Here is a 25,074-nt window from a genome sequence, read left to right as displayed (position 1 = left end):
AACATGTATTTTAAACATGTATTTTAAACATGTATTTCAAACATGTATTTTAAACATGTATTTTAAACATGTATTTTAGACATATATCTTAAACATGTATTTTAAACATACATTTTAAACATGTATTTTAAACATGTATTCTAAACATGTATTTTAGACATGTATTTTAGACATATATCTCAAACATGTATTTTAAACATGTATTTTAAACATGTATTTTAAACATGTATTTGAAACATGCATTTTAAAACATGTATTTCAAACATGTATTTTAAACATGTATTTCAAACATGTATTTTAAACATGTATTTTAAACATGTATTTTAAACATGTATTTTAAACATGTATTTCAAACATGTATTTTAAACATGTATTTTAAACATGCATTTTAAACACGTATTTTAAACATGTATTTTAAACATGTATTTTAAACATGTATTTTAAACATGTATTTTAAACATGTATTTCAAACATGTATTTTAAACATGTATTTTAAACATGTATTTTAAACATGTATTTCAAACATGTATTTCAAACATGTATTTTAAACATGTATTTTAAACATGTATTTTAAACATGTATTTTAAACATGTATTTCAAACACGTATTTTAAACACGTATTTTAAACATGTATTTCAAACATGTATTTTAAACATGTATTTTAAACATGCATTTTAAACACGTATTTTAAACATGTATTTTAAACATGTATTTTAAACATGTATTTTAAACATGTATTTTAAACATGTATTTTAAACATGTATTATAAACATGTATTTTAAACATGTATTTTAAACATGTATTTCAAACATGTATTTTAAACATTTATTTTAAACATGTATTTTAAACATGTATTTTAAACATGTATTTTAAACATGTATTTTAAACATGTATTTCAAACACGTATTTTAAACATGTATTTTAAACATGTATTTCAAACATGTATTTTAAACATGTATTTTAAACATGCATTTTAAACATGTATTTTAAACATGCATTTTAAACACGTATTTTAAACATGTATTTTAAACATGTATTTTAAACATGTATTTTAAACATGTATTTGAAACATGCATTTTAAAACATGTATTTCAAACATGTATTTTAAACATGTATTTCAAACATGTATTTCAAACATGTATTTTAAACATGTATTTTAAACATGTATTTCAAACTTGTATTTCAAACATGTATTTTAAACATGTATTTCAAACATGTATTTTAAACATGTATTTCAAACTTGTATTTTAAACATGTATTTTAAACATGTATTTTAAACATGTATTTCAAACATGTATTTTAAACATGTATTTCAAACATGTATTTCAAACATGTATTTTAAACATGTATTTCAAACAAGTATTTTAAACATGTATTTTAAACATGTATTTCAAACATGTATTTCAAACATGTATTTCAAACATGTATTTTAAACATGTATTTGAAACATGTATTTTAAACATGTATTTTACACATGTATTTCAAACATGTATTTTAAACATGTATTTCAAACATGTATTTCAAACATGTATTTCAAACATGTATTTCAAAAATGTATTTCAAACATGTATTTTAAACATGTATTTGAAACATGTATTTTAAACATGTATTTTAAACATGTATTTCAAACATGTATTTCAAACATGTATTTCAAACATGTATTTCAAACATGTATTTTAAACATGTATTTGAAACATGTATTTTAAACATGTATTTTACACATGTATTTCAAACATGTATTTCAAACATGTATTTTAAACATGTATTTCAAACATGTATTTTAAACATGTTTTTTAAACATGTATTTCAAACATGTATTTCAAACATGTATTTTAAACATGTATTTTAAACATGTATTTCAAACATGTATTTCAAACATGTATTTCAAACATGTATTTCAAACATGTATTTTAAACATGTATTTCAAACATGTATTTTAAACATGTATTTTACACATGTATTTCAAACATGTATTTTAAACATGTATTTCAAACATGTATTTCAAACATGTATTTTAAACATGTATTTCAAACATGTATTTTAAACATGTATTTTAAACATGTATTTCAAACATGTATTTCAAACATGTATTTTAAACATGTATTTCAAACATGTATTTTAAACATGTATTTTAAACATGTATTTCAAACATGTATTTCAAACATGTATTTTAAACATTTATTTTAAACATGTATTTCAAACATGTATTTTAAACATGTATTTTAAACATGTATTTCAAACATGTATTTCAAACATGTATTTTAAACATTTATTTTAAACATGTATTTCAAACATGTATTTTAAACATGTATTTTAAACATGTATTTCAAACATGTATTTTAAACATGTATTTTAAACATGTATTTTAAACATGTATTTTAAACATGTATTTCAAACACGTATTTTAAACATGTATTTTAAACATGTATTTCAAACATGTATTTTAAACATGTATTTTAAACATGCATTTTAAACACGTATTTTAAACATGTATTTTAAACACGTATTTTAAACATGTATTTTAAACATGTATTTCAAACATGTATTTTAAACATGTATTTCAAACATGTATTTTAAACATGTATTTTAAACATGTATTTTAAACATGTATTTTAAACATGTATTTTAAACATATATTTCAAACATGTATTTTAAACATGTATTTCAAACACGTATTTTAAACACATATTTTAAACATGTATTTCAAACATGTATTTTAAACATGTATTTTAAACATGCATTTTAAACACGTATTTTAAACATGTATTTTAAACATGTATTTTAAACATGTATTTTAAACATGTATTTTAAACATGTATTTTAAACATGTATTTTAAACATGTATTTTAAACATATATTTCAAACATGTATTTTAAACATGTATTTCAAACATGTATTTTAAACATGTATTTTAAACATGTATTTTAAACATGTATTTCAAACATGTATTTTAAACATGTATTTTAAACATGCATTTTAAACACGTATTTTAAACATGTATTTTAAACATGTATTTTAAACATGTATTTTAAACATGTATTTTAAACATGTATTTCAAACATGTATTTTAAACATGCATTTTAAACATGTATTTTAAACATGCATTTTAAACACGTATTTTAAACATGTATTTTAAACATGTATTTTAAACACGTATTTTAAACATGCATTTTAAACATGTATTTTAAACATGTATTTTACACATGTATTTTAAACATGTATTTTAAACATTTATTTTAAACATGTATTTTAAACATGTATTTCAAACACGTATTTTAAACATGTATTTTAAACATGTATTTCAAACATGTATTTTAAACATTTATTTTAAACATGTATTTTAAACATGTATTTTAAACATGTATTTTAAACATGTATTTCAAACACGTATTTTAAACATGTATTTTAAACATGTATTTCAAACATGTATTTTAAACATGTATTTTAAACACGTATTTTAAACATGTATTTTAAACATGTATTTTAAACATGTATTTTAAACATGTATTTCAAACATGTATTTTAAACATGTATTTCAAACATGTATTTTAAACATGTATTTTAAACATGTATTTTAAACATGTATTTTAAACATGTATTTTAAACATATATTTCAAACATGTATTTTAAACATGTATTTCAAACATGTATTTTAAACATGTATTTTAAACATGTATTTTAAACATGTATTTTAAACATGTATTTTAAACATGTATTTTAAACATGTATTTCAAACACGTATTTTAAACATGTATTTTAAACATGTATTTCAAACATGTATTTTAAACATGTATTTTAAACATGCATTTTAAACACGTATTTTAAACATGTATTTTAAACATGTATTTTAAACATGTATTTTAAACATGTATTTTAAACATGTATTATAAACATGTATTTTAAACATGTATTTTAAACATGTATTTCAAACATGTATTTTAAACATTTATTTTAAACATGTATTTCAAACATGTATTTTAAACATGTATTTTAAACATGTATTTTAAACATGTATTTCAAACATGTATTTTAAACATGTATTTTATACATGTATTTCAAACACGTATTTTAAACACGTATTTTAAACATGTATTTCAAACATGTATTTTAAACATGTATTTTAAACATGCATTTTAAACACGTATTTTAAACATGTATTTTAAACATGTATTTTAAACATGTATTTTAAACATGTATTTTAAACATGTATTATAAACATGTATTTTAAACATGTATTTTAAACATGTATTTCAAACATGTATTTTAAACATTTATTTTAAACATGTATTTTAAACATGTATTTTAAACATGTATTTTAAACATGTATTTTAAACATGTATTTCAAACATGTATTTTAAACATGTATTTTATACATGTATTTCAAACATGTATTTTAAACATGTATTTTAAACATGCATTTTAAACATGTATTTTAAACATGCATTTTAAACACGTATTTTAAACATGTATTTTAAACATGTATTTTAAACACGTATTTTAAACATGTATTTTAAACATGTATTTTAAACATGTATTTTACACATGTATTTTAAACATGTATTTTAAACATGTATTTTAAACATTTATTTTAAACATGTATTTTAAACATGTATTTCAAACACGTATTTTAAATATGTATTTTAAACATGTATTTCAAACATGTATTTTAAACATTTATTTTAAACATGTATTTTAAACATGTATTTTAAACATGTATTTTAAACATGTATTTCAAACACGTATTTTAAACATGTATTTTAAACATGTATTTCAAACATGTATTTTAAACATGTATTTTAAACACGTATTTTAAACATGTATTTTAAACATGTATTTTAAACATGTATTTTAAACATGTATTTCAAACATGTATTTTAAACATGTATTTCAAACATGTATTTTAAACATGTATTTTAAACATGTATTTTAAACATGTATTTTAAACATGTATTTTAAACATATATTTCAAACATGTATTTTAAACATGTATTTCAAACATGTATTTTAAACATGTATTTTAAACATGTATTTTAAACATGTATTTTAAACATGTATTTTAAACATGTATTTTAAACATGTATTTCAAACACGTATTTTAAACACGTATTTTAAACATGTATTTCAAACATGTATTTTAAACATGTATTTTAAACATGCATTTTAAACACGTATTTTAAACATGTATTTTAAACATGTATTTTAAACATGTATTTTAAACATGTATTTTAAACATGTATTATAAACATGTATTTTAAACATGTATTTTAAACATGTATTTCAAACATGTATTTTAAACATTTATTTTAAACATGTATTTCAAACATGTATTTTAAACATGTATTTTAAACATGTATTTTAAACATGTATTTCAAACATGTATTTTAAACATGTATTTTATACATGTATTTCAAACACGTATTTTAAACACGTATTTTAAACATGTATTTCAAACATGTATTTTAAACATGTATTTTAAACATGCATTTTAAACACGTATTTTAAACATGTATTTTAAACATGTATTTTAAACATGTATGTTAAACATGTATTTTAAACATGTATTATAAACATGTATTTTAAACATGTATTTTAAACATGTATTTCAAACATGTATTTTAAACATTTATTTTAAACATGTATTTTAAACATGTATTTTAAACATGTATTTTAAACATGTATTTTAAACATGTATTTCAAACATGTATTTTAAACATGTATTTTATACATGTATTTCAAACATGTATTTTAAACATGTATTTTAAACATGCATTTTAAACATGTATTTTAAACATGCATTTTAAACACGTATTTTAAACATGTATTTTAAACATGTATTTTAAACACGTATTTTAAACATGTATTTTAAACATGTATTTTAAACATGTATTTTACACATGTATTTTAAACATGTATTTTAAACATGTATTTTAAACATGTATTTTAAACATGTATTTCAAACACGTATTTTAAACATGTATTTTAAACATGTATTTCAAACATGTATTTTAAACATTTATTTTAAACATGCATTTTAAACACGTATTTTAAACATGTATTTTAAACATGTATTTTAAACATGTATTTTAAACATGTATTTCAAACATGTATTTTAAACATGTATTTCAAACATGTATTTTAAACATGTATTTTAAACATGTATTTTAAACATGTATTTTAAACATGTATTTTAAACATATATTTCAAACATGTATTTTAAACATGTATTTCAAACATGTATTTTAAACATGTATTTTAAACATGTATTTTAAACATGTATTTCAAACATGTATTTTAAACATGTATTTTAAACATGCATTTTAAACACGTATTTTAAACATGTATTTTAAACATGTATTTTAAACATGTATTTCAAACATGTATTTTAAAATGTATTTCAAACATGTATTTTAAACATGTATTTTAAACATGTATTTTAAACATGTATTTTAAACATGTATTTTAAACATGTATTTCAAACATGTATTTTAAACATGTATTTTAAACATGCATTTTAAACACGTATTTTAAACATGTATTTTAAACATGTATTTTAAACATGTATTTTAAACATGTATTTCAAACATGTATTTTAAACATGTATTTCAAACATGTATTTTAAACATGTATTTTAAACATGTATTTTAAACATGTATTTTAAACATGTATTTTAAACATATATTTCAAACATGTATTTTAAACATGTATTTCAAACATGTATTTTAAACATGTATTTTAAACATGTATTTTAAACATGTATTTCAAACATGTATTTTAAACATGTATTTCAAACATGTATTTTAAACATGTATTTCAAACATGTATTTTAAACATGTATTTTAAACATGTATTTTAAACATGTATTTTAAACATGTATTTTAAACATGTATTTCAAACATGTATTTTAAACATGTATTTTAAACATGCATTTTAAACACGTATTTTAAACATGTATTTTAAACATGTATTTTAAACATGTATTTTAAACATGTATTTTAAACATGTATTTTAAACATGTATTTCAAACATGTATTTTAAACATGTATTTCAAACATGTATTTTAAACATGTATTTTAAACATGTATTTTAAACATGTATTTTAAACATATATTTCAAACATGTATTTTAAACATATATTTGCATGTATGTTTCTACACAAACACTCCACACATTCTATATTCTATGTCAAAGTTACATTAACATGTGTCTTACCTCATATTACACATGAATAACATGATATTACACATGATTAACATATTACATGTTGATAACATGATATTACACACGAACAACATGATATTACACATGAATAACATGATACATGTTAATAACATGATATTACACATGAATAACATGATATTACACATGAATAACATGATACATGTTAATAACATGTTAATAACATGATATTAGACATGAATAAACCTTTAATGAGCCACTTGTGCTGCAGGTTTGAAATGCGAGGTCTTCTGGTCAACAACGAGGACCTTCTGAGGACCAACACCCAACTGACCAATGAGATCAAGAGAACCAGAGAACAAATGCTGGACATGGAGAAAGAGAACCAGGCGATGGCCGAGCGCTGTCGGGAGATGGAGGTCAGTCCAGGGTCATCTGTGCTGTGGTCAGTCCAGGGTCATCTGTGCTGTGGTCAGTGCAGGGTCATCTGTGCTGTGGTCAGTCCAGGGTCATCTGTGCTGTGGTCAGTGCAGGGTCATCTGTGCTGTGGTCAGTCCAGGTCATCTGTGCTGTGGTCAGTCCAGGTCATCTGTGCTGTGGTCAGTGCAGGGTCATCTGTGCTGTGGTCAGTCCAGGGTCATCTGTGCTGTGGTCAGTGCAGGGTCATCTGTGCTGTGGTCAGTCCAGGTCATCTGTGCTGTGGTCAGTGCAGGGTCATCTGTGCTGTGGTCAGTCCAGGGTCATCTGTGCTGTGGTCAGTCCAGGGTCATCTGTGCTGTGGTCAGTCCAGGTCATCTGTGCTGTGGTCAGTGCAGGGTCATCTGTGCTGTGGTCAGTCCAGGGTCATCTGTGCTGTGGTCAGTCCAGGTCATCTGTGCTGTGGTCAGTGCAGGGTCATCTGTGCTGTGGTCAGTCCAGGGTCATCTGTGCTGTGGTCAGTCCAGGTCATCTGTGCTGTGGTCAGTGCAGGGTCATCTATGCTGTGGTCAGTCCAGGGTCATCTGTGCTGTGGTCAGTGCAGGGTCATCTGTGCTGTGGTCAGTGCAGGGTCATCTGTGCTGTGGTCAGTCCAGGGTCATCTGTGCTGTGGTCAGTCCAGGGTCATCTGTGCTGGTCAGTCCAGGGTCATCTGCGCTGGTCAGTGCAGGGTCATCTGCGCTGTGGTCAGTCCAGGTCATCTGTGCTGGTCAGTCTAGGGTCATCTGTGCTGGTCAGTGCAGGGTCATCTGTGCTGGTCAGTCCAGGGTCATCTGTGCTGTGGTCAGTGCAGGGTCATCTGTGCTGTGGTCAGTCCAGGGTCATCTGTGCTGTGGTCAGTGCAGGGTCATCTGTGCTGTGGTCAGTCCAGGGTCATCTGTGCTGTGGTCAGTGCAGGGTCATCTGTGCTGTGGTCAGTCCAGGTCATCTGTGCTGTGGTCGGTGCAGGGTCATCTGTGCTGTGGTCAGTCCAGGGTCATCTGTGCTGTGGTCAGTCCAGGTCATCTGTGCTGTGGTCAGTGCAGGGTCATCTGTGCTGTGGTCAGTGCAGGGTCATCTGTGCTGGTCAGTCCAGGGTCATCTGCGCTGGTCAGTGCAGGGTCATCTGTGCTGGTCAGTGCAGGGTCATCTGTGCTGGTCAGTGCAGGGTCATCTGTGCTGGTCAGTGCAGGGTCAGTGTAGTGTAGTTCAACCCTCTCAAAACATAAAAATGGTTTGCTCCAGTGAGAAACAGACTTTTCTCATATTATGTCCTTCATTTCATGTTGGTTTGATCTTTTTGTGTCTTTTTGAGTAACTTCTTCACAAAGGCACAATTCTCAACGTTTTGTCTCAAAATGGCACTATTTAGTTTCACTGTCACCCAAAAGATTCATAAAAAACAACGTGACAACACATGAGTGTGTTTTGGGGAAAGCCCGGACTCATACGCAGGGATGGCCCCTCCCACTTCAGAGGGTTCATCCCTATTAGTTCAGAATCTGACCCATAGTCTTAGTGGCCTAAAGTGGATGAGCCCCGGGCGCAGAGCAGCAGTGTAAGACGCTCCTCTGTCGCTGAGCTCCTGCCCGCTCTGTGGCTGAGCTCCTGCCCTCTCCTGCCCGCTCTGTCACTGAGCTCCTGCCCGCTCTGTGGCTGAGCTCCTGCCCTCTCCTGCCCGCTCTGTGGCTGAGCTCCTGTCCGCTCTGTGGCTGAGCTCCTGCCCTCTCCTGCCCGCTCTGTGGCTGAGCTCCTGCCCTCTCCTGCCCGCTCTGTCGCTGAGCTCCTGCCCTCTCCTGCCCGCTCTGTGGCTGAGCTCCTGTCCGCTCTGTGGCTGAGCTCCTGTCCGCTCTGTGGCTGAGCTCCTGCCCTCTCCTGCCCGCTCTGTGGCTGAGCTCCTGCCCTCTCCTGCCCGCTCTGTCGCTGAGCTCCTGCCCTCTCCTGCCCGCTCTGTCGCTGAGCTCCTGCCCTCTACTGCCCGCTCTGTGGCTGAGCTCCTGCCCTCTCCTGCCCTCTCTGTGGCTGAGTTAATGACATAGATCTTCAGCTCTAACTGAAACTTGGCTTCAACATCATGATGATGATCATGATGAAGAAGAAGATGATGATGATGATGATGATGATGATGATGATGATGATGATGATGTCAGACTCGTTTAGTCTGTTGGAAGTTATAAAGGATCTGACCCTGTCATCTGCAGTAAAGAGTTCACACAGTTGTATTTGTATTCATAGATCACAGATTTCAGCATGTGGTTACGTACAATATATTTACACCATGTACCAGAACAAACCCAAACTGTTGTATATATATATATATACTCATATATATATATATACTCATATATATATATATATATATATATATATATATATATATATATATACTCATATATACTCATATATATATATACTCATACATACTCATATATATATATATACTCATATATATATATATATACTCATATATATATATATATATATATATATATATACTCATATATACTCATATATATATATACTCATACATACTCATATATATATATATACTCATATATATATATATATACTCATATATATATATATATATATATATATATATATATATACTCATATATACTCATATATATATATACTCATACATACTCATATATGTATATATATATATATATATATATATATATATATATATATATATATATATATATATATATATATATATATATATATATATATATATATATATATATATATATATATATATATATATATATATATATATATATATATATATATATATATATATATATATACGAGTGTGAAGTACTTGTCTGTGTTTTGCAGATTGAGGTGAAACAGGCTCGAGACATCATGGTGGAGGCCAACAACCAGGAGTACGCCTTCAACTTCCTCCAGCAGTCGCTGAAGAACCAGATCCAGGACGTCGAGGTGAGAGTCTAACACACAGTCCAGGAGACAACTCAGAGACAACTCAGAGACGACTCCAGGAGACGACTCCAGGAGACAACTCCACTGGTGGAACAGAACTGAGGATTGGAGGCTTTGGCTTGAGACATATATCTTATATATATATATCTTATATATCTTATATATATTATATATATCATGATTATCTTATGAATATCTTACATTTTGCTCAGATTGAGCGAAATGAGCAGAATGTAGCTGAGCAGCTCTGTGCTGTTGTCATCATTAAACATTGTGCTTATTATTAGTGGAATAAAGCGTTTTGACGTTAGGACACGTCTCTGCAAATCATGACACAAAACAACTATTGAAAATGTCTTTTGAAAACTCTGAATGATTCATTTCTGTTTCTTTTGCTCCAGGAAAACCTGGAGAAGCAGACGCAGCATTCTCAGACTTTAGCAGAGAAACTGTGGCGCGCCGAGAGACAACTGGAGGAGTTTGAACTGGACAGAGACTCCAAGGACAAGAAGACATCCGACCTAAACAGCAGTGTGCAGCGACTGGAGGACGAGGTGCATGATGGGACATTTATCATCTATGATGGGACATTTATCATTATGATGGGACATTTATCATCTATGAAGGGACATTTATCATTATGATGGGACATTTAGACTTAACACACAAACACATTGTTGAGCTTAGTGAGGACATTTAGACGAGTGTGAGGGACATTCAGATTAAAAACATATCAGACTCAGAAAAGGTTTGAACAGAATTCACAGATATAAAACTCACATAAAACAATGAACAATGATTTTTTCTAACTGAGTCCAGATGAAACAACTGAAGCTTTTTCTACAATGGAACACGCCTGGACCAATGAGCGATGAGCGATTACGCCCACAATGAACAAAGATTAAATAAAAAACGATATAAGTCAAAAGAGAAACTATTTAAATCTGCCACAGGATCAAATCAAAATAAGCTTAATATGTTCATAAATGTACAGTTGAATTTACATCACCAATATGAGGGCCCTATGAGAGGAGCCGTGTCCCTGTGGGGGCCCCCACAGGCTGAAACACCAGTTTGTGCCGGAGTAAAACAGACTCTCTCACATTATACAGTTGTGTTGGGGGTGAGAGCTGGCCGTGGTGCTGAAAGTGACTCGTGTTTCCGACACTTTGGAAAGAAACGTTGGTCTTGGATTTTTGAAATATACATATTTCTCCTGTAATATTCACTTTTCTGACTGCGACTTTATTCTCATAAAATTACAACTTAAATGTCAGAATGTTTCCTGTGGGCCTCACTGTCCCTTATGGCGCCCTCACTGTCCCTTATGGCACCCTCACTGTCCCTTGTGGCACCCTCACTGTCCCTTATGGCGCCCTCACTGTCCCTTATGGCGCCCTCACTGTCCCTTATGGCGCCCTCACTGTCCCTTATGGCGCCCTCACTGTCCCATATGGCGCCCTCACTGTCCCATATGGCGCCCTCACTGTCCCATGTGGTGCCCTCACTGTCCCTTATGGCGCCCTCATTGTCCCTTATGGCGCCCTCACTGTCCCTTATGGCGCCCTCACTGTCCCTTATGGCGCCCTCACTGTCCCTTGTGGCACCCTCACTGTCCCTTATGGCGCCCTCACTGTCCCTTATGGCGCCCTCACTGTCCCTTATGGCGCCCTCACTGTCCCTTATGGCGCCCTCACTGTCCCATATGGCGCCCTCACTGTCCCATATGGCGCCCTCACTGTCCCATGTGGTGCCCTCACTGTCCCTTATGGCGCCCTCACTGTCCCTTATGGCGCCCTCATTGTCCCTTATGGCGCCCTCACTGTCCCTTATGGCGCCCTCACTGTCCCTTATGGCGCCCTCATTGTCCCTTATGGCGCCCTCATTGTCCCTTATGGCGCCCTCACTGTCCCTTATGGCGCTCTCACTGTCCCTTATGGCGCCCTCACTGTCCCTTATGGCGCCCTCACTGTCCCTTATGGCGCCCTCACTGTCCCTTATGGCGCCCTCATTGTCCCTTATGGCGCCCTCACTGTCCCTTATGGCGCTCTCACTGTCCCTTATGGCGCCCTCACTGTCCCTTATGGCGCCCTCACTGTCCCTTATGGCGCTCTCACTGTTCCTTATGGCGCCCTCACTGTCCCTTATGGCGCCCTCACTGTCCCTTATAGCGCCCTCATTGTCCCTTATGGCACCCTCACTGTCCCTTATGGCGCCCTCACTGTCCCTTATGGTGCTCTCACTGTCCCTTATGGCGCCCTCACTGTCCCTTATAGCTCCCTCATTGTCCCTTATGGCGCCCTCATTGTCCCTTATGGCGCCCTCACTGTCCCTTATGGCGCTCTCACTGTTCCTTATGGCGCCCTCACTGTCCCTTATGGCGCCCTCACTGTCCCTTATAGCGCCCTCATTGTCCCTTATGGCACCCTCACTGTCCCTTATGGCGCCCTCACTGTCCCTTATGGCGCTCTCACTGTCCCTTATGGCGCCCTCACTGTCCCTTATGGCGCCCTCACTGTCCCTTATAGCGCCCTCATTGTCCCTTATGGCGCCCTCACTGTCCCTTATGGCGCTCTCACTGTCCCTTATGGCGCCCTCACTGTCCCTTATGGCGCCCTCACTGTCCCTTATAGCGCCCTCACTGTCCCTTATGGCGCCCTCACTGTCCCTTATGGCGCCCTCACTGTCCCTTATGGCGCCCTCATTGTCCCTTATGGCGCCCTCACTGTCCCTTATGGCGCCCTCACTGTCCCTTATGGCGCCCTCATTGTCCCATATGGCGCCCTCATTGTCCCTTATGGCGCCCTCACTGTCCCTTATGGCGCCCTCACTGTCCCTTATGGCGCCCTCATTGTCCCTTATGGCGACCTCATTGTCCCTTATGGTGCCCTCACTGTCCCTTATAGCGCTCTCACAGTCCCTTATGGCGCCCTCATTGTCCCTTATGGCGCCCTCACTGTCCCTTATGGTGCTCTCACTGTCCCTTATGGCGCCCTCACTGTCCCTTATGGCGCCCTCACTGTCCCTTATAGCGCTCTCACTGTCCCTTATGGCGCCCTCATTGTCCCTTATGGCGCCCTCACTGTCCCTTATGGCGCCCTCACTGTCCCTTATGGCGCCCTCACTGTCCCTTTATAGCGCCCTCATTGTCCCTTATGGCGCCCTCAATGTCCCTTATGGCGCTCTCACTGTCCCTTATGGCGCCCTCACTGTCCCTTATGGCGCCCTCACTGTCCCTTATTGCGCCCTCATTGTCCCTTATGGCGCCCTCACTGTCCCTTATGGCGCTCTCACTGTCCCTTATAGCGCCCTCATTGTCCCTTATAGCGCCCTCATTGTCCCTTATGGCGCCCTCATTGTCCCTTATGGCGCCCTCACTGTCCCTTATGGCGCCCTCACTGTCCCATATGGCGCCCTCACTGTCCCTTATGGCGCCCTCATTGTCCCTTATGGCGCCCTCACTGTCCCTTATGGCGCCCTCACTGTCCCTTATGGCGCCCTCACTGTCCCTTATGGCGCCCTCATTGTCCCTTATGGCGCCCTCATTGTCCCTTATGGTGCCCTCACTGTCCCTTATAGCGCTCTCACAGTCCCTTATGGCGCCCTCATTGTCCCTTATGGCGCCCTCACTGTCCCTTATAGTGCTCTCACTGTCCCTTATGGCGCCCTCACTGTCCCTTATGGCGCCCTCACTGTCCCTTATTGCTCCCTCATTGTCCCTTATGGCGCCCTCATTGTCCCTTATGGCGCCCTCATTGTCCCTTATGGCGCCCTCACTGTCCCTTATGGCGCTCTCACTGTCCCTTATGGCGCTCTCACTGTCCCTTATAGCGCCCTCATTGTCCCTTATGGCGCTCTCACTGTCCCTTATTGCGCCCTCATTGTCTCACTGTCCCCTCATTGTCTCACTGCGCCCTTATGGCGCCCTCACTCCCTGTCCCTTATGGCGCCCTCACTGTCCCTTATGGCGCCCTCACTGTCCCTTATAGCGCCCTCTTTGTCCCTTATGGCGCCCTCACTGTCCCTTATAGCGCCCTCACTGTCCCTTATGGCGCCCTCACTGTCCCTTATGGCGCTCTCACTGTCCGTTATGGCGCCCTCACTGTCCCTTATGGCGCCCTCACTGTCCCTTATAGCGCCCTCATTGTCCCTTATGGCGCCCTCACTGTCCCTTATGGCGCTCTCACTGTCTCTTATGGCGCCCTCACTGTCCCTTATGGCGCCCTCACTGTCCCTTATGGCGCCCTCACTGTCCCTTATTGCGCCCTCATTGTCCCTTATGGCGCCCTCAATGTCCCTTATGGCGCTCTCACTGTCCCTTATAGCGCCCTCATTGTCCCTTATGGCGCCCTCATTGTCCCTTATGGCGCCCTCACTGTCCCTTATGGCGCTCTCACTGTCCCTTATGGCGCCCTCACTGTCCCTTATGGCGCCCTCACTGTCCCTTATGGCGCCCTCACTGTCCCATATGGCGCCCTCACTGTCCCATATGGCGCCCTCACTGTTCCTTATGGCGCCCTCACTGTCCCTTATGGCGCCCTCATTGTCCCTTATGGCGCCCTCACTGTCCCTTATGGCGCCCTCATTGTCCCTTATGGCGCCCTCATTGTCCCTTATGGTGCCCTCACTGTCCCTTATGGCGCTCTCACAGTCCCTTATGGCGCCCTCATTGTCCCTTATGGCGCCCTCACTGTCCCTTATGGTGCTCTCACTGTCCCTTATGGCGCTCTCACTGTCCCTTATGGCGCCCTCACTGTCCCTTATGGCGCCCTCACTGTCCCTTATAGCGCTCTCACTGTCCCTTATGGCGCCCTCATTGTCCCTTATGGCGCCCTCACTGTCCCTTATGGCGCCCTCATTGTCCCTTATGGCGCCCTCACTGTCCCTTATGGCGCCCTCACTGTCCCTTATGGCGCCCTCACTGTCCCTTATAGCGCCCTCATTGTCCCTTATGGCGCCCTCACTGTCCCTTATGGCGCCCTCACTGTCCCTTATGGCGCCCTAACTATCCCTTATGGCGCCCTCACTGTCCCTTATGGCGCCCTCACTGTCCCTTATAGCGCCCTCATTGTCCATTATGGCGCCCTCACTGTCCCTTATGGCACCCTCACTGTCCCTTATGGCGCCCTCACTGTCCCTTATAGCGCCCTCATTGTCCCTTATGGCGCCCTCACTGTCCCTTATGGCGCCCTCACTGTCCCTTATGGCGCTCTCACTGTCCCTTATGGCGCCCTCACTGTCCCTTATGGCGCCCTCACTGTCCCTTATGGCGCTCTCACTGTCCCTTATGGCGCTCTCACTGTCCCTTATGGCGCCCTCATTGTCCCTTATAGCGCCCTCACTGTCCCTTATGGCGCCCTCATTGTCCCTTATGGCCTGTGTCATTTTGTTTTGACCCTTTCACATGTTTATTTATATATTTCTCATAAATGTCGAATGTTTTGGAAAATCATTTTCAAAACTTTTTTATTCCAACCAGGTCCAAGTATTTAAAACATACATTATATCCTTGATCTGGACCATACACATGACATCACACACATAAAGTATATATAATATATAATATATATCATATATATAATATGTATAATATATTATATATATATAAGTATCTCGGGGTCTTGTTCACGAGTGAGGGAAGGATGGAGCGTGAGATCGACAGGCGGATCGGTGCAGCGGCTGCAGTGATGCAGTCGCTGCATCGGACCGTTGTGGTGAAGAAGGAGCTGAGCCCAAAGGCAAAGCTCTCGATTTACCGGTCGGTCTACGTTCCTACCCTCACCTATGGTCATGAGCTTTGGGTAATGACCGAAAGAACAAGATCGCGGATACAAGCGGTCGAAATGAGTTTCCTCCGCCGTGTGGCCAGGCGCTCCCTTAGAGATAAGGTGAGGAGCTCGGCCACACGGAGGGAGCTCGGAGTAGAGCCGCTGCTCCTCCACGTCGAGAGGAGCCAGCTGAGGTGGCTCGGGCATCTGTTCCGGATGCCTCCTGGGCGCCTCCCTCGGGAGGTGTTTCAGGCATGTCCCACCGGGAAGAGGCCCCGGGGAAGACCCAGGACACGCTGGAGAGACTATGTCTCTCGGCTGGCCTGGGAACGCCTCGGGATCCCCCCGGAGGAGTTAGAGGAAGTGTCTGGGGAGTAGGAAGTCTGGGAGTCCCTGCTCAGACTGCTGCCCCCGCGACCCGGCCCCGGATAAAGCGGCAGAAGATGGATGGATGGATGGATGGATTATATATATATATAATATGTATAATATATTATATATATATAATATATATATAATGTATAATATATACAAAATACATAATATATATAATATATATGATATGTATAATATATATAATATGTATAATATATATAATATATACAAAATACATAATATATATAATATGTATAATATTTATAATATATACAAAATATATAATATGTATAATATATATAATATGTATAATATGTTTAATATATATATAATATGTATAATATGTATAAAATGTATAATATATATAATATGTATAATATGTATAATATATATAATATGTATAATATGTATAATATATATAATATGTTCAATATATATAATATATATAATATATTTAATATATATGGTGATGTTGCAGCTGACGGAGGCCCTACAGATGGCGTCAGAAGCGTCTGGGGAGAGGAACCTCCACATGAAGCTCAGAGAAGACGCTCAACTTCGGGTGGAGGAGTTGGAGGAGAATCTTCTGAACAAGGAACAGGAAATGGACAAACTCCACATCCTGGTCACGAAGCTCCAGGGCGAGGTGGGTTCCCCAGGTTCAGATGGAGGACAGGAACTGAACGTTTTTATAACATCATAAATGAATCTGCAAATGTAGAAGCTTCTTTATTAAGGATTAACCCTACTTTTACCCAAAGCATTTTGAGAACCGTAAATATTCACCGCAATGTGTTTATAAGAGGTAAAGCTAACAAGCATTAGCATGCTAACATCCATCCTAACAAGCATCAGCATGCTAGCATCCATCCTAACAAGCATTTGCATGCTAGCATCCATACTAACAAGCATTAGCATGATAGCATCCATCCTAACAAGCAGTAGCATGCTAGCATCCATCCTAACAAGCATTAGAATGCTAGCATCCATCCTAACAAGTATTTGCATGCTAGCATCCATACTAACAAGCATTAACATGATAGCATCCATCCTAACAAGCATTAGCATGCTAACATCCATCCTAACAAGCATTAGCATGCTAGCATCCATCCTAAAAAGTATTAGCATGATAGCATCCATCTTCTACATTCTACCTTCAGTCCCAGGCTTCATGGAGCTGTTCTCTTGACCCTTGACCCTTGCGTGTGTTGCTCAGGTGTGGTTCTCTTGACCCTTGACCCTTGCGTGTGTTGCTCAGGTGTCGTTCTCTTGACCCTTGCGTGTGTTACTCAGGTGTGGTTCTCTTGACCCTTGACCCTTGCGTGTGTTGCTCAGGTGTGGTTCTCTTGACCCTTGACCCTTGCGTGTGTTGCTCAGGTGTGGTTCTCTTGACCCTTGACCCTTGCGTGTGTTGCTCAGGTGTCGTTCTCTTGACCCTTGCGTGTGTTGCTCAGGTGTGGTTCTCTTGACCCTTGCGTGTGTTGCTCAGGTGTGGTTCTCTTGACCCTTGACCCTTGCGTGTGTTGCTCAGGTGTGGTTCTCTTGACCCTTGACCCTTGTGTGTGTTGCTCAGGTGTCGTTCTCTTGACCCTTGCGTGTGTTGCTCAGGTGTGGTTCTCTTGACCCTTGCGTGTGTTGCTCAGGTGTGGTTCTCTTGACCCTTGACCCTTGCGTGTGTTGCTCAGGTGTTGTTCTCTTGACCCTTGCGTGTGTTGCTCAGGTGTGGTTCTCTTGACCCTTGTGTGTGTTGCTCAGGTGTGGTTCTCTTGACCCTTGCGTGTGTTGCTCAGGTGTGGTTCTCTTGACCCTTGACCCTTGCGTGTGTTGCTCAGGTGTGGTTCTCTTGACCCTTGCATGTGTTGCTCAGGTGTGGATCTCTTGACCCTTGTGTGTGTCACTCAGGTGTGGTTCTCTTGACCCTTGCGTGTGTTGCTCAGGTGTGGTTCTCTTGACCCTTGCGTGTGTTGCTCAGGTGTGGTTCTCTTGACCCTTGACCCTTGCGTGTGTTGCTCAGGTGTGGTTCTCTTGACCCTTGCATGTGTTGCTCAGGTGTGGATCTCTTGACCCTTGTGTGTGTCACTCAGGTGTGGTTCTCTTGACCCTTGCATGTGTTGCTCAGGTGTCGTTCTCTTGACCCTTGCGTGTGTTGCTCAGGTGTGGTTCTCTTGACCCTTGACCCTTGCGTGTGTTGCTCAGGTGTGGTTCTCTTGACCCTTGACCCTTGCGTGTGTTGCTCAGGTGTGGTTCTCTTGACCCTTGACCCTTGCGTGTGTTGCTCAGGTGTTGTTCTCTTGACCCTTGCGTGTGTTGCTCAGGTGTGGTTCTCTTGACCCTTGACCCTTGCGTGTGTTGCTCAGGTGTTGTTCTCTTGACCCTTGACCCTTGCGTGTGTTGCTCAGGTGTGGTTCTCTTGACCCTTGCGTGTGTTGCTCAGGTGTGGTTCTCTTGACCCTTGACCCTTGCGTGTGTTGCTCATGTGTTGTTCTCTTGACCCTTGACCCTTGCGTGTGTTGCTCAGGTGTGGTTCTCTTGACCCTTGACCCTTGCGTGTGTTACTCGGGGGTGGTTCCCTTGACCCTTGTGTGTGTTGCTCAGGTGTGGTTCTCTTGACCCTTGACCCTTGCGTGTGTTGCTCAGGTGTGGTTCTCTTGACCCTTGACCCTTGCGTGTGTTGCTCAGGTGTGGTTCTCTTGACCCTTGCATGTGTTGCTCAGGTGTGGTTCTCTTGACCCTTGTGTGTGTTGCTCAGGTGTGGTTCTCTTGACCCTTGTGTGTGTTGCTCAGGTGTGGTTCTCTTGACCCTTGACCCTTGTGTGTGTTGCTCAGGTGTCGTTCTCTTGACCCTTGCGTGTGTTGCTCAGGTGTGGTTCTCTTGACCCTTGCGTGTGTTGCTCAGGTGTGGTTCTCTTGACCCTTGACCCTTGTGTGTGTTGCTCAGGTGTGGTTCTCTTGACCCTTGCGTGTGTTGCTCAGGTGTGGTTCTCTTGACCCTTGACCCTTGCGTGTGTTGCTCAGGTGTTGTTCTCTTGACCCTTGCTTGTGTTGCTCAGGTGTGGTTCTCTTGACCCTTGACCCTTGCGTGTGTTGCTCAGGTGTTGTTCTCTTGACCCTTGCGTGTGTTGCTCAGGTGTGGTTCTCTTGACCCTTGACCCTTGCGTGTTTTGCTCAGGTGTGGTTCTCTTGACCCTTGCGTGTGTTGCTCAGGTGTGGTTCTCTTGACCCTTGACCCTTGCGTGTGTTGCTCAGGTGTGGTTCTCTTGACCCTTGTGTGTGTTGCTCAGGTGTGGTTCTCTTGACCCTTGTGTGTGTTGCTCAGGTGTGGTACTCTTGACCCTTGCGTGTGTTGCTCAGGTGTGGTTCTCTTGACCCTTGCGTGTGTTGCTCAGGTGTTGTTCTCTTGACCCTTGACCCTTGCGTGTGTTGCTCAGGTGTGGTTCTCTTGACCCTTGACCCTTGCGTGTGTTGCTCAGGTGTGGTTCTCTTGACCCTTGACCCTTGCGTGTGTTGCTCAGGTGTGGTTCTCTTGACCCTTGCGTGTGTTGCTCAGGTGTGGTTCTCTTGACCCTTGCGTGTGTTGCTCAGGTGTTGTTCTCTTGACCCTTGACCCTTGCGTGTGTTGCTCAGGTGTGGTTCTCTTGACCCTTGACCCTTGCGTGTGTTACTCGGGGGTGGTTCCCTTGACCCTTGTGTGTGTTGCTCAGGTGTGGTTCTCTTGACCCTTGACCCTTGCGTGTGTTGCTCAGGTGTGGTTCTCTTGACCCTTGACCCTTGCGTGTGTTGCTCAGGTGTGGTTCTCTTGACCCTTGCATGTGTTGCTCAGGTGTGGTTCTCTTGACCCTTGCGTGTGTTGCTCAGGTGTGGTTCTCTTGACCCTTGACCCTTGCGTGTGTTGCTCAGGTGTGGTTCTCTTGACCCTTGCGTGTGTTGCTCAGGTGTGGTTCTCTTGACCCTTGACCCTTGCGTGTGTTGCTCAGGTGTTGTTCTCTTGACCCTTGCTTGTGTTGCTCAGGTGTGGTTCTCTTGACCCTTGACCCTTGCGTGTGTTGCTCAGGTGTTGTTCTCTTGACCCTTGCGTGTGTTGCTCAGGTGTGGTTCTCTTGACCCTTGACCCTTGCGTGTTTTGCTCAGGTGTGGTTCTCTTGACCCTTGCGTGTGTTGCTCAGGTGTGGTTCTCTTGACCCTTGACCCTTGCGTGTGTTGCTCAGGTGTGGTTCTCTTGACCCTTGTGTGTGTTGCTCAGGTGTGGTTCTCTTGACCCTTGCGTGTGTTGCTCAGGTGTGGTTCTCTTGACCCTTGCGTGTGTTGCTCAGGTGTTGTTCTCTTGACCCTTGACCCTTGCGTGTGTTGCTCAGGTGTGGTTCTCTTGACCCTTGACCCTTGCGTGTGTTGCTCAGGTGTGGTTCTCTTGACCCTTGCATGTGTTGCTCAGGTGTGGTTCTCGGTTCTCTTGACCCTTGTGTGTGTTGCTCAGGTGTGGTTCTCTTGACCCTTGACCCTTGTGTGTGTTGCTCAGGTGTCGTTCTCTTGACCCTTGCGTGTGTTGCTCAGGTGTGGTTCTCTTGACCCTTGCGTGTGTTGCTCAGGTGTGGTTCTCTTGACCCTTGCGTGTGTTGCTCAGGTGTGGTTCTCTTGACCCTTGACCCTTGCGTGTGTTGCTCAGGTGTGGTTCTCTTGACCCTTGACCCTTGCGTGTGTTACTCGGGGGTGGTTCCCTTGACCCTTGTGTGTGTTGCTCAGGTGTGGTTCTCTTGACCCTTGACCCTTGCGTGTGTTGCTCAGGTGTGGTTCTCTTGACCCTTGACCCTTGCGTGTGTTGCTCAGGTGTGGTTCTCTTGACCCTTGCATGTGTTGCTCAGGTGTGGTTCTCGGTTCTCTTGACCCTTGTGTGTGTTGCTCAGGTGTGGTTCTCTTGACCCTTGACCCTTGTGTGTGTTGCTCAGGTGTCGTTCTCTTGACCCTTGCGTGTGTTGCTCAGGTGTGGTTCTCTTGACCCTTGCGTGTGTTGCTCAGGTGTGGTTCTCTTGACCCTTGACCCTTGCGTGTGTTGCTCAGGTGTGGTTCTCTTGACCCTTGCGTGTGTTGCTCAGGTGTGGTTCTCTTGACCCTTGACCCTTGCGTGTGTTGCTCAGGTGTTGTTCTCTTGACCCTTGCTTGTGTTGCTCAGGTGTGGTTCTCTTGACCCTTGACCCTTGCGTGTGTTGCTCAGGTGTGGTTCTCTTGACCCTTGCGTGTGTTGCTCAGGTGTGGTTCTCTTGACCCTTGACCCTTGCGTGTGTTGCTCAGGTGTGGTTCTCTTGACCCTTGTGTGTGTTGCTCAGGTGTGGTTCTCTTGACCCTTGTGTGTGTTGCTCAGGTGTGGTTCTCTTGACCCTTGCGTGTGTTGCTCAGGTGTGGTTCTCTTGACCCTTGCGTGTGTTGCTCAGGTGTGGTTCTCTTGACCCTAGACCCTTGCGTGTGTTTCTCAGGTGTTGTTCTCTTGACCCTTGACCCTTGCGTGTGTTGCTCAGGTGTGGTTCTCTTGACCCTTGACCCTTGCGTGTGTTGCTCAGGTGTAGTTCTCTTGACCCTTGCGTGTGTTGCTCAGGTGTGGTTCTCTTGACCCTTGACCCTTGCGTGTGTTGCTCAGGTGTGGTTCTCTTGACCCTTGACCCTTGCGTGTGTTACTCAGGTGTTGTTCTCTTGACCCTTGCGTGTGTTGCTCAGGTGTGGTTCTCTTGACCCTTGACCCTTGCGTGTGTTGCTCACGTGTTGTTCTCTTGACCCTTGACCCTTGCGTGTGTTGCTCAGGTGTGGTTCTTTTGACCCTTGTGTGTGTTGCTCAGGTGTGGTTCTCTTGACCCTTGTGTGTATTACTCAGGTGTGGTTCTCTTGACCCGTGATCCTTGCGTGTGTTGCTCAGGTGTGGTTCTCTTGACCCTTGACCCTTGTGTGTGTTGCTCAGGTGTCGTTCTCTTGACCCTTGCGTGTGTTGCTCAGGTGTGGTTCTCTTGACCCTTGCGTGTTGCTCAGGTGTGGTTCTCTTGACCCTTGACCCTTGCGTGTGTTACTCGGGTGTGGTTCCCTTGACCCTTGTGTGTGTTGCTCAGGTGTGGTTCTCTTGACCCTTGACCCTTGCGTGTGTTGCTCAGGTGTAGTTCTCTTGACCCTTGCGTGTGTTGCTCAGGTGTGGTTCTCTTGACCCTTGACCCTTGCGTGTGTTGCTCAGGTGTGGTTCTCTTGACCCTTGACCCTTGCGTGTGTTGCTCAGGTGTTTTTCTCTTGACCCTTGCGTGTGTTGCTCAGGTGTGGTTCTCTTGACCCTTGACCCTTGCGTGTGTTGATCACGTGTTGTTCTCTTGACCCTTGACCCTTGCGTGTGTTGCTCAGGTGTGGTTCTTTTGACCCTTGTGTGTGTTGCTCAGGTGTGGTTCTCTTGACCCTTGTGTGTATTACTCAGGTGTGGTTCTCTTGACCCGTGATCCTTGCGTGTGTTGCTCAGGTGTGGTTCTCTTGACCCTTGACCCTTGTGTGTGTTGCTCATGTGTCGTTCTCTTGACCCTTGCGTGTGTTGCTCAGGTGTGGTTCTCTTGACCCTTGCGTGTGTTGCTCAGGTGTGGTTCTCTTGACCCTTGACCCTTGCGTGTGTTGCTCACGTGTTGTTCTCTTGACCCTTGACCCTTGCGTGTGTTGCTCAGGTGTGGTTCTTTTGACCCTTGTGTGTGTTGCTCAGGTGTGGTTCTCTTGACCCTTGTGTGTGTTACTCAGGTGTGGTTCTCTTGACCCGTGATCCTTGCGTGTTTCTCAGGTGTGGTTCTCTTGACCCTTGACCCTTGTGTGTGTTGCTCAGGATTCGTTCTCTTGACCCTTGCGTGTGTTGCTCAGGTGTGGTTCTCTTGACCCTTGCGTGTGTTGCTCAGGTGTGGTTCTCTTGACCCTTGACCCTTGCGTGTGTTGCTCAGGTGTGGTTCTCTTGACCCTTGCGTGTGTTGCTCAGGTGTGGTTCTCTTGACCCTTGACCCTTGCGTGTGTTGCTCAGGTGTGGTTCTCTTGACCCTTGCGTGTGTTGCTCAGGTGTGGTTCTCTTGACCCTTGACCCTTGCGTGTGTTGCTCAGGTGTTGTTCTCTTGACCCTTGCTTGTGTTGCTCAGGTGTGGTTCTCTTGACCCTTGACCCTTGCGTGTGTTGCTCAGGTGTGGTTCTCTTGACCCTTGCGTGTGTTGCTCAGGTGTGGTTCTCTTGACCCTTGCTTGTGTTGCTCACGTGTTGTTCTCTTGACCCTTGACCCTAGCGTGTGTTGCTCAGGTGTTGTTCTCTTGACCCTTGACCCGTGCGTGTGTTGCTCAGGTGTGGTTCTCTTGACCCTTGTGTGTGATGCTCAGGTGTGGTTCTCTTGACCCTTGTGTGTGTTGCTCAGGTGTGGTTCTCTTGACCCTTGCGTGTGTTGCTCAGGTGTGGTTCTCTTGACCCTTGCGTGTGTTGCTCAGGTGTGGTTCTCTTGACCCTTGACCCTTGCGTGTGTTGCTCAGGTGTTGTTCTCTTGACCCTTGACCCTTGCGTGTGTTGCTCAGGTGTGGTTCTCTTGACCCTTGACCCTTGCGTGTGTTGCTCGGGTGTGGTTCCCTTGACCCTTGCGTGTGTTGCTCAGGTGTTGTTCTCTTGACCCTTGACCCTTGCGTGTGTTGCTCAGGTGTGGTTCTCTTGACCCTTGCGTGTGTTGCTCAGGTGTGGTTCTCTTGACCCTTGCGTGTGTTGCTCAGGTGTGGTTCTCTTGACCCTTGACCCTTGCGTGTGTTGCTCATGTGTTGTTCTCTTGACCCTTGACCCTTGCGTGTGTTGCTCAGGTGTGGTTCTCTTGACCCTTGACCCTTGCGTGTGTTACTCGGGGGTGGTTCCCTTGACCCTTGTGTGTGTTGCTCAGGTGTGGTTCTCTTGACCCTTGACCCTTGCGTGTGTTGCTCAGGTGTGGTTCTCTTGACCCTTGACCCTTGCGTGTGTTGCTCAGGTGTGGTTCTCTTGACCCTTGCATGTGTTGCTCAGGTGTGGTTCTCTTGACCCTTGTGTGTGTTACTCAGGTGTGGTTCTCTTGACCCTTGTGTGTGTTGCTCAGGTGTGGTTCTCTTGACCCTTGACCCTTGTGTGTGTTGCTCAGGTGTCGTTCTCTTGACCCTTGCATGTGTTGCTCAGTTTGGGTTCTCTTGACCCTTGCGTGTGTTGCTCAGGTGTGGTTCTCTTGACCCTTGACCCTTGCGTGTGTTGCTCAGGTGTGGTTCTCTTGACCCTTGCGTGTGTTGCTCAGGTGTGGTTCTCTTGACCCTTGCGTGTGTTGCTCAGGTGTTGTTCTCTTGACCCTTGCTTGTGTTGCTCAGGTGTG

At 41.3% G+C, this 25,074-nt stretch overlaps 1 protein-coding gene across 1 annotated transcript in view; it reads left to right on the top strand.

Moving 5' to 3' along the window:
• The window catches only part of LOC140367904 (uncharacterized), a 64,451-nt gene that overhangs the window by 21,551 nt on the left and 17,826 nt on the right, over positions 1–25,074 (top strand). Inside the window, exons 8-11 of the mRNA XM_072454680.1 lie at positions 7,448–7,595; positions 10,477–10,581; positions 10,983–11,135; positions 17,203–17,370. Coding sequence (XP_072310781.1) covers positions 7,448–7,595; positions 10,477–10,581; positions 10,983–11,135; positions 17,203–17,370 — 574 coding nt within the window. The remainder of the gene's footprint in view (positions 1–7,447; positions 7,596–10,476; positions 10,582–10,982; positions 11,136–17,202; positions 17,371–25,074) is intronic.

This window comes from Eucyclogobius newberryi, unplaced genomic scaffold (assembly GCF_026437365.1).
Source record: "Eucyclogobius newberryi isolate DKJ021-1_F unplaced genomic scaffold, fEucNew1.0.hap1 SCAF_2, whole genome shotgun sequence".
NCBI lineage: Eukaryota > Metazoa > Chordata > Actinopteri > Gobiiformes > Gobiidae > Eucyclogobius > Eucyclogobius newberryi.
The sequence above is the reverse complement of the archived record's forward strand: the minus strand, read 5'-3'. Positions and strand labels throughout refer to the sequence as shown.